A 14011-nucleotide genomic window follows, 5' to 3' on the forward strand; every position below is an offset into this window, starting at 1 on the left:
ATCTATCCTTCCATGTGGCTGTGCAAGTTCTAGATCCAACATTCTCAACATTTTAAAGTCACAGATGTCCAGTTGGATAAGCATTATTAGGTCTGGTCCATAGCAGTGTAGTAGGAGTTCTCAAATGCATTTGGGTGAGAATCAATAGGGGTAAATTTACTATAATCAATGATTTTGTCTTAGGAATGCGACAAATACACAAAAATAGTATTGAACTCAAGTTTCCATGGCATGACAAATCAATAGAAAATCTTTCATTTTGGGGGTGAAGTACAGTACTTGAGTAAATGATCTTTACATTTATCTTTCAAACACTGTTCCTTCCTGCTGTGCTGTGCTGTGCTGTGCTATGCTGTCAGCATCTCTCCTCCTGGCCTCCACAGACAGACAGACAGACAGACAGACAGACAGACAGACAGACAGACAGACAGACAGACAGACAGCATGTCCTGCTGACAGGGCTCACACTCCAGTGGAAGACCACAAAGCTAATCCTCCTCGCATGACTTCAGCAGACATGTACAAACGTTTCCCCCCTCCTTTTCTTTTCCTTTTTTTTTGCCACACAATGTGGACCAATGCTTGCTGGCTTGCTTTGCTTACCGGCTGCCACTCTCTCTCTCTCCAGCGGTAGCGCGAGGGACAGTCGGCGCCACCGCCGCCACAGTTCTGGCTGGACGGCGGGCGGAGCGCCCGCGGGCACTCGGTGGCGTCGGCGGCGTCGTCCCCCTCCCGCGGCCTGCGGCGCTCTCCTCCCACCTGGCAGAACACATCCCGCCGCTGGATGCCATGGGCGCACGACGTCGAACACTGAGAATATGAAACACAGGCAAGTGAATTTTCAAATGTCATTTTATTCCCTTATTATGCTGATGGACTGTTATTCTAGCAATGAGCTCCTTGAAGTGAATTATATTCTAGATGCGGCTTTTTGTGTGCTTAGTTTTGATTTGAAAATAATTCATTGTAATTTAAAATGTATCGCATGTCCACTACAACACAGTAAACATGTTATAATTTATCCATTTGCAACTCAGAGTGAACAAAATGTAACATTTCACCCTCTGTTAAAGGCTGAAACCTCATACTGTATCTCCCAAACGGTTATTAATTCTTCTAATGTTTAACTTGAGATATATACAACCATGAAAAATGTGTCCTGCTTAACAACGTAGAAGTGAACAAAAATGTTGACAAATGCCTGACATTTTAGTACCCAAGCTTTTAGGCTATACGTACAGTATGGCTTATTGCTGGTGTTTTGTACAGCATGGCAAAATGATGTTTAATCAACCAATCTGTGGACAGAAATGTAGCCTAAAGAAATGAAAGGTTAAGCTTACAGTGAAAGGCAGTGGGAGGAATGCTCTCTGCCTGAACATGCGGTGCTAGAGGACTTTTAATAACAGGACAGGGGAGGACGGGAGAGAAATGGGGAGTGAGAGATGATTAGTCGTTCATTTAACTCTGACAGTAGAAAACTGTCCGATCTACAAACCAACAACGTGTTGCGAGCTTGTAGATCTGCTATTTTCAAAAGACTAATGCATTTTCAAAACTTGGGACATTTAGTATAATGAGTACTTTTACCTTTGGTACTTTAAGTACATCTTGATAACCAATACTTTGGTACTCAAAGTACATTTGGAATACGGGACTTTTACTTGTAACGGAGTATTTCTACATTGTGGTATTGATACTTTTACTTAAAGGAGTGGCGACACCGGCCGAAATTTAACATTATGATTCCTTCAAACAGTCTGAAAAGGAGGCGGGGCCGACACGCCCAGGCAGATTCACTACTAACTGACACGGTCAGTTAGTAGTGAATCTGTATCAGATTCACTACTAACTGACACGGTCGTGAATCTGCCTGGGCGTGTCGGCGTGAAAACTGGCTCCAGCGATTGGCTACTTTCAGTACAGTAACTACAATACATTAATTTGATTGGGTCATTTAACATGGGGGTACATGACATCATTAAAGAAATTGGCTAATTTGATAGCCATAATTAGCTGTTTTGGCCGTGTCACGACCCCTTTAAGTACAAAATGTGGGTACTATTTCCATCATTGTTACTTTTAAATCTTTTGGATTTGAATGAAAAAAAGTGACAGTTTTGGTGATATGAGGTTTCAACTCTGAGTTGAAAATCTTTAAAATATCATATTTTACTGTGCGAGTCATATTCATATTGAATCTATAGGCGGCGTCTTTTTTATTATAATAGAACACGTTGTGTGAGCATAGAATCCACAGAATGCACTAACATGACTTGCCTTTTCTGTCAACGTAGCTTACAGCCATTAAGGAGGAGTGGACTAATGACATGATGTAAGTGCCAAACTGCTTACCATTTACGCTAATGGGCTAATTTATCATTTTCTCAGCACTGTTGATTATTCAGCATGTTTATAGCGTTTTAATAGCTTGGGACAATTACTGCAGTGCATTTACACCGTGTGTGTGGGTGTGTGTGTGTGTGTGTGTGTGTGTGGGTGGGTGTGGGTGTGGGTGTGTGTGTGTGTGTGTGTGTGTGTGTGTGTGTGTGTGTGTGTGTGTGTGTGTGTGTGGGTGTGCGTGTGCGTGTGCGTGCTGTGTGCGTGTGTGTGGGTGTGCGTGTGCGTGTGCGTGTGTGTGTTGGCTCCTGTGCAGGCATGCATGGGTGGCCTAATTAATATTGTATGTTCATGTGTGTGTGTGTGTGTGTGTGTGTGTGTGTGTGTGTGTGCGTGTGTGTGTGTGTGTGTGTGTGTGTGTGTGTGTGTGTGTGTGCGTGCCCACATGCGTGTGGGTGTGCGTGTGCATGCGTGTGTGTGAGTGTGCCCACATGCGCGTGAAAGTGTGTGTGTGTGTGTGTGTGTGTGTGTGTGTGTGTGTGTGCCCACATGCGTGTGAATGCGCACGTGTGTGTGTGTGTGTGTGTGTGTGTGTGTGTGTGTGTGTGTGTGTGTGTGTGTGTGTGTGTGTGTGTGTGTGTGTGTGTGTGTGTGTGTGTGTGTGCGCGCGTGCGTGCGTGTGTGTGTCAGAAAGCATTAAGATAAGTGCTCATAATATGAGGTTGTAAACCCAGCCAGAAATTCAAGCCAAGGTGTGAACCTAACTTGTTATGAACTAATGAGAGAGGGATAGAGGGAACGACTCTATTGTCTGACAACATTTACGTTTTATCTACAAACATCTTTAGACATCCTCAAGTTTTATTATGTTTAAATTATGTTTTACATGTTTTTACTAATTTGGAGATAACAGACCAAATCAATCTGTCATCCTCGATACGCCAGAAATAAAGGATAACAACTGAGTGCAACGCAGGCCTTTATTATTGTCATTACGGTTTTCTATGTTGTGCCTTTATTATCGTCATTAAGGTTTTCTATGTGGTGCCTTTATTATTGTCATTACGGTTTTCTATGTTGTCCCTTTATTATTGTCATTACGGTTTTCTATATTGTGCCTTTATTATTATCATCATTACGGTTTTCTATGTTGTGCCTTTATTGTTGTCATTACGATTTTCTATGTTGTGCCTTTATTATTGTCATTACGGTTTTCTATGTTGTGCCTTTATTATTGTCATTATGGTTTTCTATATTGTGCCTTTAATTGTCATTACGGTTTTCTATGCTGTGCATGGTGAGTGTTTTTCTATATTTTGGTGAGCAGTGGTGTAAAGTAACGAAGTACATTTACTCAAGTACTGTACTTTAGCACTAAGTAGCCCTACAATGTTGAGGTACCTTTACTTTACTAAAGTATGTCCAATTTTGAGGTATTTTACTCTACACTACATCTCAGAGACTTTTACTTTTACTCTACTACAGTTATTTGAAAACCTTAGTTTCTAGTTCCTTTGTAGATTTAGATTATTATTACAAAACACACATTAACCACCGCTATATATAGCCTACATTTTGGCCATTTGAAAATAGCAGATCTACAAGCCCACAATGCGTCACCATTCGACGAATTGTGAGCTTGTAGATCTGCTATTTTCAAAATATTTGTATACACAATCTGCATAATGAGTACTTTCTACTTTTGGTACTTTAAGTACATTTTGATACCAATACTTTTATACTTTTACTCAAGTATATTTCTTTATTCCAGACTTTTTACTTTTCAGAGTATTTCTACATTGCAGGCACAAAGTCGCCCCAAGTCGACCTGGCAACGATGGCTACAACCATAATCAATCATAATGACTACTTTTAATTACTTTTGTATTTTTACTTAAAGGCCCACTGACACGCCCCGAAATTATAATAGTATGATACAGTAGCTCATGTGGTCTCTCTGAATAGTCTGAAACTCATGTCACAGTGTAATCTGCCCCTCGCCAACAACAGCTGACCAGTACAGTAAGTAGTCTAAGTACAGTCAATTAATTTGATTGGCTTATAATTGCGCATTCCCACAATGACATCATAAAAATATTAACTCATATTTTAAGATGACATTTTAAAGTGACAGCACCCCTTTAGGTGGCAGTACCCCTTTAAAGCAGCACTATTTAGTTTGGCAGTGGCCACTTGGGACACAAATAACATGGCAGCCAACCTCTTTGACTTCAATACCCAGGATTCTCTGCAAGCATGTCCGGCGAGGACGCGCTGTGATGGGCCAGTCTTGGCTTTGACTGGCAGTTCTGCCTTGGCAAAATGCCAGGATGAAACTCATTGTCTACCAAATACATAGAAATACAGTCAAGCCTGGGCCCCAATAGCAGGGACCCCCCTGAGAAATGCATAGAAGGATGATTGTTAATAATATTATAATTATCATTTTGTGGGACATAATATGCTATACATTTGTTAAAAAGTGACAAAGCGCTGCTTTTAAGTGCAATTTTGAATAGCCTACGGGCCTGTTGCTCTGCGTTGTGGTATTAATACTTTCACGTACTGTAAGTCAGAGGTTCTCAATCTACACAATCTACATGCTCACAACCCCTCGCACGCGAGGGGTTGAGAGCATGTAGATCGGCTATTTTCCCAATTTCTGCCTCTAATATTTGACAATTTGGTCCGTAAATTGTCACTTTAGAAATGTGCACCCTCTATATACACTTAAACCTTTATGTTGGCTTGTTTACTGTTGAGTGAGAAAACAGTGTTTCACACTAAGCTAATCATCTGGGGACCCCCCCAAAATAATTTGCGGACCCCCTTGGGGGTCCCGACCCACAGGTTGAGAACCACTGAGGTGAGTAACAAAACTCTGAGTTGACTTCTTCCCCCCACAGCACAGATGTGTTCTTTCCCCTGCACTCCACCTCAAGCTGGGAAGCATTAAAACTGGCATGAGGAGAAAAGCCCGCCGGCCTGGCAGCGTGAGAACTGAAGAACGCCGGCTGGGTTTTCTAGCAGGGTGAAAGAGTTCTACTGTACTGCACTGGTAGGACAGTCAGTCTAAGCAAGGACCTGACCCAAAAGAAATTGCAATAGTAATGGTTCAGGGTTTTTTTTATGATCCTTAGGGTCATCCAAAGAAAACATGTTAAAAGTTTACCATTATATTCTTAGTGTATCAAGGTGAATTCAGGGTGTTCAAGTTTGGGTCCCTTCACAAGTTACTATACAGGACCCAGAAAACTATGGTTTAGTGATGAGTCATCACTTCTCTGGGTTCTGGGTTTTGTGGGGTCCGTGTTTAGCCCGAGGAATGTTTTTCGTGAAAAACAAATGCTTGCAATGGATTCAGAATAATGAAAAACCCCTAGTTAGACCCCTCTTTTGGGTCAAACCTCAGATTGACTGGCCCACACTGCACTGGTGTAGTAACTAGTTACATTTACTCAAGTTCTGTACTTGTGACCCAGGGCTTTATTTGGGTCCCCATCCAGGGCCATGCATTTGGGTCCCCATCCAGGGCCATGCATTTGGGTCCCCATCCAGAATTAATGGGGGTAAATGTACTATAATCATAACTTTCTTGTCTTAGGAATGCGACAAATACAACAAAATATTATTGAACTCAAGTCTCCATGGCATGACTTATCAATAGAAAAAAATGCCATTTTGGGGGTGAACAAACCAAACAAACGTGAGTACTCTTTACACTGTACTGTACCTCTTCCCAGTTTCCAGTCTTCCACTTGGGACAGCGTGTCCCCTTGCAGCGCCTCTGCCTGCTGGGCTTGGAGGACAGCAGGTGCTGGCAGTTCTCCTCCGGCACAGGACGTCCCGACCGCGTCACGCAGCTCACCTTGCGGTGCTTGAACCCGCGGCCACAGGACGCCGAGCACTGCAAAGACAGAGAGAGTGCCAGAGGTCAAAAACTAAAGGGTTAAAAACAATGCAAAAGACCGATCCTAACTTTGGTGAATGAATGTCTTCATGGAGGAGAAATAAAAAAAAAGGTGAGCAAATTAATAATAATAATGTATATTAGTGCCACATGCTCGGAATTGAGTGTATCAAAGCTTTGTTGGTGCGTGGATTAGTTTAGTTTTAAGGTCATTTTGTTTTGTTTGTGGAAGTGAGCATGTTGGAAGCAGACATGGGGTTCATCACTGTGACAAAAAAAGCTTGACGATGACAATGGAGAACAAATGGTTGAGGTTGGAAGTGAGAAACATCCTGTACCGTGTGTGGTGAAAACATTACACACAAGATCCAAAACATGTTCTGTTTCCTAACAGGGCCCACACGTTAACCTCTTTGACAAAACAGCAAACAACAATATCAGATCTACTGTACAAGCACGGGGGTACTCGCAAATCAACTATTTACGCACATTTCTAGACATTCAACTTTGGAAAACATTTTTGAAAAGATTTGAAAGCGATGACAATTTTGACAATCTTTGAAAGTATTCACCTTTAATTACACGTCAAAAACTAAAGACACCAGATTGAAAGTGGCACAAAAAAAAGTTTGTTTGCCTTTGAGAAACTTCAACTCAGTACAGACAGACAAGTAGACAAACACAGCGTGATTTAGTATGAGAGTAACGACACCAGCGTTGACTCCCATTTTAAGAATGGAACGTGGAAATGCTCATTCTATCAATGCGATAGTTCCAAACATTGGAACTATCTCATTGAGAAAGAAACGAGCGGCGAGATCAAAGCGTGTCACAACTATCTTCTTCTACGGCTCTGGACAGACAGACAGAAAGACAGGCAGAAATGTGGGCATGGCGGGTGGGGCGGGGCTCGAACCCACGTGGCCCCGGCCGGTGGACCAATGGAGACGCGTGCCGGCCGCAGCGACCCGGAAGCACTTGGTTTCACCTCCGGGTTCACTGAGCTAGCCAAAATGTAACTTGCTGTGACAGGCTGACGCCCCCAGAGCAGCACACGCGCGCACGCACACACACACACGTACGCACACACACACGCACACGGTGCAGCAGGAAGAATCAAAGCGGGTGTTATGCGTGCGGGGATGGGATGGGAAGTGACAGGTTCTGGGTTGAACGGGTCCGTGCACCCAGCGTGGCGCAGCGCGCCGGCCAGCGTGGCTACCCTGGCAGACAGGAACACGCTATGACCTCTCACCTCATTCAGGGAGGGGGGGGGATATCTGACGGTCCCTACACGGTAAAGAATCCTCTGTGTTAATTCAACTGAATATAGGTTATTAACTGTGTATATCGCCGTTGTCGGGTGGAAACCTTGTACGTCCAAGACCGTTCGTTTTGTATTTGTCTTTTTAAAAATGAACTAAACTAGTGAAAACAGCAGATCTACAAGCACACAACGCCTCGCGGGTGCGAGGCGTTGTGTGCTTGTAGATCGGCTGTTTTCACTACATTTGTGCGACAGCCTTGTGTGATGAAGCAGGGCTTTGCTTGGTGAAAAAAAAAAAAAAATTGAAACTTGGAGATACGAGGTTTCTGCCCGACAGTGACGATATACAGTAGGTCCAAATAAAACACTTTGTTTCCAAACTTCGACCGCATGTCTCCTTTACCGTACGTGAATGTCAGTGATGTCAATGAATATCGATCATTTTATTTTTTAGCATTGTTGTGTGACAACAATATAAATGTCCAGTGATACCAGCAGTGTTCTACAACGTTGGTGTGTATCTTCAAAATAAAGAAACATAAAACATTAACGTTGTGTGATTCCTTATTTATTATGGCGATGCATTCGTTGTGAGTGAGGGACATTTCATTCACTTTGACCATGAATAAACATGACATTTGCCGATGACTGTGTTGTATTACGTGATGCGATCAAAGCTAATGGTTGTCGTGCATATCACAGCGATCCATATGAACTCAACACATATCTTTGAGTAACTGAGCAGAACACATGTGCTGCTATGCCACTATGGTGGGCCCATTTCATATAGGAGAAATGGGGCTTTGCCGTAAAAAAGTTTTAAATCGTTAAAAAAAACGTAGGCATTTTACGGCCCCTAGGCATCCTGCCAGGCTGCCGTTCTGTGCAAATGTCAGGTCATTCCTCAAGGTTTATATACTCTTTAAAAGGGCTTTTCCAGCCATTGTACTGCACTCCCAATAAAACGCTATTACCTTGGGGATCACTCCCAAATGGGTCAAAGTAAATCACCATTCATGTTCCCAGCCCCAAGCATAATCAACTCCCATGACTGCTGTATTAACTTGGTGTAAGAATTCTGTAGTGCTGCAAATAGCAATCAGCTAACTTCATGGCACACTCCAGCCTGTCAGTCAGTACCCACTTAATCATTTGAAGGAAAAGTAAACGTGATGTTACAGACAGCCGTGACAGCATCAGTCACCCCACCAGCTAATCGACCTGACACGTTTTATTGGACGGCAAAACTTCCACACTTCTTTTTTTTTTGCTAGAACCTACACATTGCAATTCCTGGCACAAAATATATTATTGGAATCAGTGTTGTTTTCGACAGCAAATTTTGATTTAGTTTTAGTCATAGTCATAATTTAGTCACCTGAAAAGTTTTAGTTTTAGTTGACTGAATATCATTCAGATTTTAGGCGACTAAATCTACAGTTGATTTAATCAACTGAAATGTATTTTTGGCAGGCCATGATGGCATCGTAATGACTGATTTTACACTTGCTGCGACGCGTTGTGAGCTTGTAGATCTGCTATTTTCAGCACGCAACATAGGAGAGCAACCAAACGTAAAATGACTCTTCTCCCCAACATTTTAGTCCCTCCCCAACATTTTAGTCAAGTTTTTTATTTTATTGACGAAATTGTCAATATATTTAGTCTCAGTTTTAGTCATCACATCTTAGTTTTTATTTCGTTTTCGTCAGTGAAAAAAACGCAGTCGACAAACATTTTTCGTCATAGTTTGTCGACAAAATCAACACTGATTGGAATCATATATAACTTTATTTAGAGAGTCCAAAGGAACAGAGCTGATGTGCTTCTACATAACTACAGTCATACTGCTGTACATACCGTACGTACAGTACATACATACAGTACATCACATTCCAACAGCATGTGCTTTGTCTGGGAATCTAGGAAGAGACTACCGGTGGCTTCTCTTCCGGCACTCACTGCACCAGTGGTTCTCAACCTGTGGGTGGTGACCCACATGATTTTGGGGTGACAAGTGACAATTTAGGGACTTTTAAGATCTTTTTTCATACCTCAAAAGAAGAATAAACGAAAAAAGACCATTACAGCATCAAAATCGATATAGAAATATACTATAAAAATCAAATCTCGGTTTGAAGTGGAGCGGTGAATCTGAGCAGCGAATCTGAGCAGCTATACCCTGTGTGTGTGTGTGTGTGTGTGTGTGTGTGTGTGTGTGTGTGTGTGTGTGAGGCGTGCATGTGTGAGTGAGTGGTAAGTGTGCCTGGCCTGCACAAAACAGCGCCCCTCCTTTAACTAGTGTGTTGTGTGTGGCCTCTCAAGGTATTGCCAGGCTACGGACGGACGGACGGACACGGCCAGCCAGCCACCCACATACCCACGGACATACCTGTCTATTGGGAGCGCTTTCACCGCTCCAAAAATCACACACAGGGTACAGGTCTGTGGGGTGGGTGGGTGGGGATTTGTATTTGTATGTTCATGTTTGTTTGCATTAAGAAAAAAGAAAAATGATAATAAAAAGACCTTGATCAAAAACAAAATCACACACAGTGTGAAGTGAGCGGTGCTTTTTATGAGTTCATTTCATTAAGCGTCCAGGGAAACTTAGCCAATGAACAAACATACATGCACAATACACATACGCACACACACACACACACACACACACACACACACACACACACACACACACACACACACACACACACACACACACACACACACACACACACACACACACACACACACACACACACACACACACACACACTATTCCACATACAGTACATAGAATACATACATACTGTACTCTACATACATACAATACATACATACAAACAGACAAAGCCAGATGTAGGAGTGGTTAGCACTGCTCAAAAACCGGTCAAACATTGGCCAAATTGTCAAATAATATAAGAAAGACAGGAAAAATACATTAGCTATTTAGCTATTTAACTCTTGCTATACAAATCCAAGCGTTATCTCCTACACCCTGATAAACCCTTCAAATATGATTATGTTGGGGGGTCGCGGCCTGAAAAGGTTGAGAACCACATCAGCCATTCCCTCTGGGCCCACTGGTGGTGCCGTCAGGATATTGCTGGTTTTGAAGATGTTATTGATAATATAACATTAATATAAGAATGTCACATCCAATGTGAAGTAAGCAGTGCCTCAACCAGGTGTTTTAAATTAAATAATCAGTCCAGGTTGCTGCTGTCTCTCTCCCTACCTCTTAAATTTGCACAATTATTTGCAGATTGGGTCGCAAATACTGTAAGTTGCAGCTGCCTATGCCGTACTCATACAGACAGACATACACTACATACAAGCAAACACACAAAGGTCACTTGTAAAAGCAAATGGCACCTCTTAAAATATATTTTAAATATATGTAAAATATATGTAAAGGTCTTATGACATCAATCTTTTTATTTTTTATTCTTAGGCTTTTTTGTTTCATGTTTCCTGACCTGAATTACAATATTATATTGGTGTAATTTAGTTCAGGAAAAAAATAATAATAATAATAATAATATATATATATATATATATATATATATATATATATATATATATATATATATATATGTGTGTGTGTGTGTGTGTGTGTGTGTGTGTGTGTGTGTGTGTGTGTGTGTGTGTGTGTGTGTGTGTGTGTGTGTGTGTGTGTGTGTGTGTGTGTGTGAAATCTGATGTCATAAGACCTTTACATTTGCTTCAATTTTGATACAGATAAATAGGAACTTAAAAGTACACTACGTTCCATTGATCTAAGCCAGAACACAGCTGATTGATTAATTGAATATTTCAAATCCTTCTAAGGTTTTTTGAAAAACCTATTGTCAGTGGTGCTCAAACTTTTTCATGTTAAGGACCCCTAAAATGATATGTATTTGGCCACGGACCCCCACCACAAAATATTTAGTTCCAGGGATCCCCAGCCCAGAAGCAAAATTTTAGTTACAAATGGTTTGCTTAAAAAATGTATATATTCAAAGATTTGCACAGATTTTCACGGCTTTTCAAAAATAGCAGCACTCTGTGCTGTGCTGTGCTGTGAGCTTGTATATCTGCTATTTTTCAAACGCTAAATAGCTAGTTAAGGTCCCTCCACTTTTCCCCCCTTGTGACGCCCCTGTTTGCGCTGACTAGACAACAGGTTTTTTCCGAGTTTGTTTTGCCTTTTCTTTCTCGTTCCAGGAATCGCACAGCGATTTCCCAGGAGTCAGTCTGTTTTTCTGATGAGATCCCAGATCAAACGTTGACCCTTAACCCCGGCCCATGCACCCCGGCATTGTTCCTTCCTGGCGGCCCGCCATTCCCGTCACCGTCAGCCTTCCCCCCGCCGACGCACCGTCGGAACAATGTCATCAATCTGCATTAACCCGGAGGGAGGGGGCGGGGCCGGGGGAGGGGCTTAACTGAGCTGTGGCGACTTCACGGAGCAGCACGTGTTGCCACACCGCAAAATCACCAGCGTGTCACATATTTAAATCTGAGACTGTACACAAAAAATAAGCGACGTGCACAAACATAAGTGTACAAAACTCTCCAGAGTTAAAGGACAACTTTGTTTTTTTACAACAAGGGTTCATATTTTAGATTTTTATTAGAGAAAAGGAAAGATGAGTGTTAAAATCTTTTCATTTACTTCTTTTTATTGTTTTAGAGATTTGAATGATTTTGATTTCAGTGGGTGGGGGCATGCGTACAAGGGCCTAAATGTGTCTTTTTAGACACCATAAGCTGGTGATTTCTGTATCACTATTTACAGTAACACTACCAGCCCCCATAAGTCACATCTGGACATGAGAGATTGTGGTGCATCCTGGGAATGGGCTTATTGTGACTAAAAAGACATATTTAGCCTGTTGCCACTGAAATCAATGTCATTAAAATCACTTTAACGATAGAAAGAAGTAAATAAAAACATTTTAACAATCATTTTACAAACATTTTTTCCCTCTAAATATAATCTAAAATATGAACCCTTGTTGTAAAAGAAAACAAAGTAGTCCTTTAAGGCTCACTCATAACCAAGCAGTATAATTTTAATGATAAGAATGTAGGTTTGAAAAGCTCAAGTGGATGTTCAGTCCACAACTATAACAAAGACAACACTGAACGATACTAGTTAGCCTATAGTTATCATTATAGTTATAGTGCTCGCTGCTCGGTGAATGTCCCTTTTCAAACATAATTTATTGCAGAGTCAAAATGAACCCTCAGTATAAGTGCAGCCCTTCCCCCCATCCAAAAAGAAAAAGAAAAAAAGAATGCAAAAAATGGTAGTGGGCATTAGGAATGGCTGAATTCAGTATTTTAAAGTGCAGCCCCTCCCCCCATCCAAAAAAGAAAAGAATAAAAAAGAGAGCAAAAGGCGGTGTTGGGCCTTGGGAGAGTATTTTTTGCAGGTCGTTCAGTCCGAGTGTATCAAAGGGTGCGTTCGGAAATGCGCACCGGGTGTGTTAGATCAGGGGTTTTCAAAGTGGGTGACGGGGCACCTTGGGGTGCCGCAACGGCAGTCCAGGGGTGCCGCGAGATCATTTGATAATATTTGAAATTTATTTGGACATTTAAAAATATATTTACTATCATTTTAAACTTTAAGTACAAAGTTATTTTCAGTCGGTTCTAATCAAAATGTCTATTATCTCGTTTTCCTTGCAACATAATCGCTAAAATATGCTATAAATATAAGGTGCTGGGAGTGAAAATTAGGAATATAATGCAGGGGTGCCTCAGATGAAAGGTTAGGGTTAGGGTTAGGTTTAGGCATACCGGTGGTTTTACTGAGGTTAGGGTTAGGGTTAAGGTTAGGTTTACGGGTTAGGGTTAGGCATAGTTTTACTGAGGTTATACTGCACTCACTACACATTTCCGAACGCACCCCTTGATACACTCTGACTCAGTGTTGTTTTTGACGGCAAATTTTGATTTAGTTTTAGTCATAGTCTTTTGAATAAAATGTAATTTCGTTTTAGTCATAATTTAGTCACCTGAAAAGTATTAGTTTTAGTCTCATTTTAGTCGACTAAATATCATAAGATTTTAGGTGACTAAATCTACAGTTGATGGCAGGCCTTGATGGCATCGTAATGACTGATTTTACACTTGGTTGTGTGCTGAAAATAGCAGATCTACAAGCTCACAACGCGTCACGCTGCGACACATTGTGAGCTTGTAGATCGGCTATTTTCAGCATGCAACACCTGAGAGCAACCAAACATAAAATGACTCTTCTCCACTAGTCCCTCCCTAACGTTTTAGTCTAGTTTGTATTTTGTTGACGAAATTGTCAATATATTTAGTCTTAGTTTTAGTCACCACAGCTTAGGTTTTGTTAAGTTTTTATTTAGTTTTCGTCAGTGAGAAAAAACACAGTCGACAAACATTTTTCGTCATAGTTTTAGTCGACGAAATCAACACTGCTCGGACTGAACGACCTGCAAAAAACACTCTCCCGTTGGGCATTAGGAGTGAGT

The 14011-nt window shown here is 41.5% G+C and overlaps 1 protein-coding gene across 1 annotated transcript in view; it reads right to left on the reverse strand.

Moving 5' to 3' along the window:
• Positions 1-14011, reverse strand: part of adamts9 (ADAM metallopeptidase with thrombospondin type 1 motif, 9) — a gene marked incomplete at both ends in the record, with an annotated part of 130630 nt that overhangs the window by 34995 nt on the left and 81624 nt on the right. Inside the window, 2 exons of the mRNA XM_080727954.1 lie at positions 604-810; positions 6074-6247. Coding sequence (XP_080584080.1) covers positions 604-810; positions 6074-6247 — 381 coding nt within the window. The remainder of the gene's footprint in view (positions 1-603; positions 811-6073; positions 6248-14011) is intronic.

This window comes from Nannobrachium achirus, assembly GCF_963921795.1.
Source record: "Nannobrachium achirus genome assembly, chromosome: 6".
Taxonomy (NCBI): Eukaryota; Metazoa; Chordata; class Actinopteri; order Myctophiformes; family Myctophidae; genus Nannobrachium; species Nannobrachium achirus.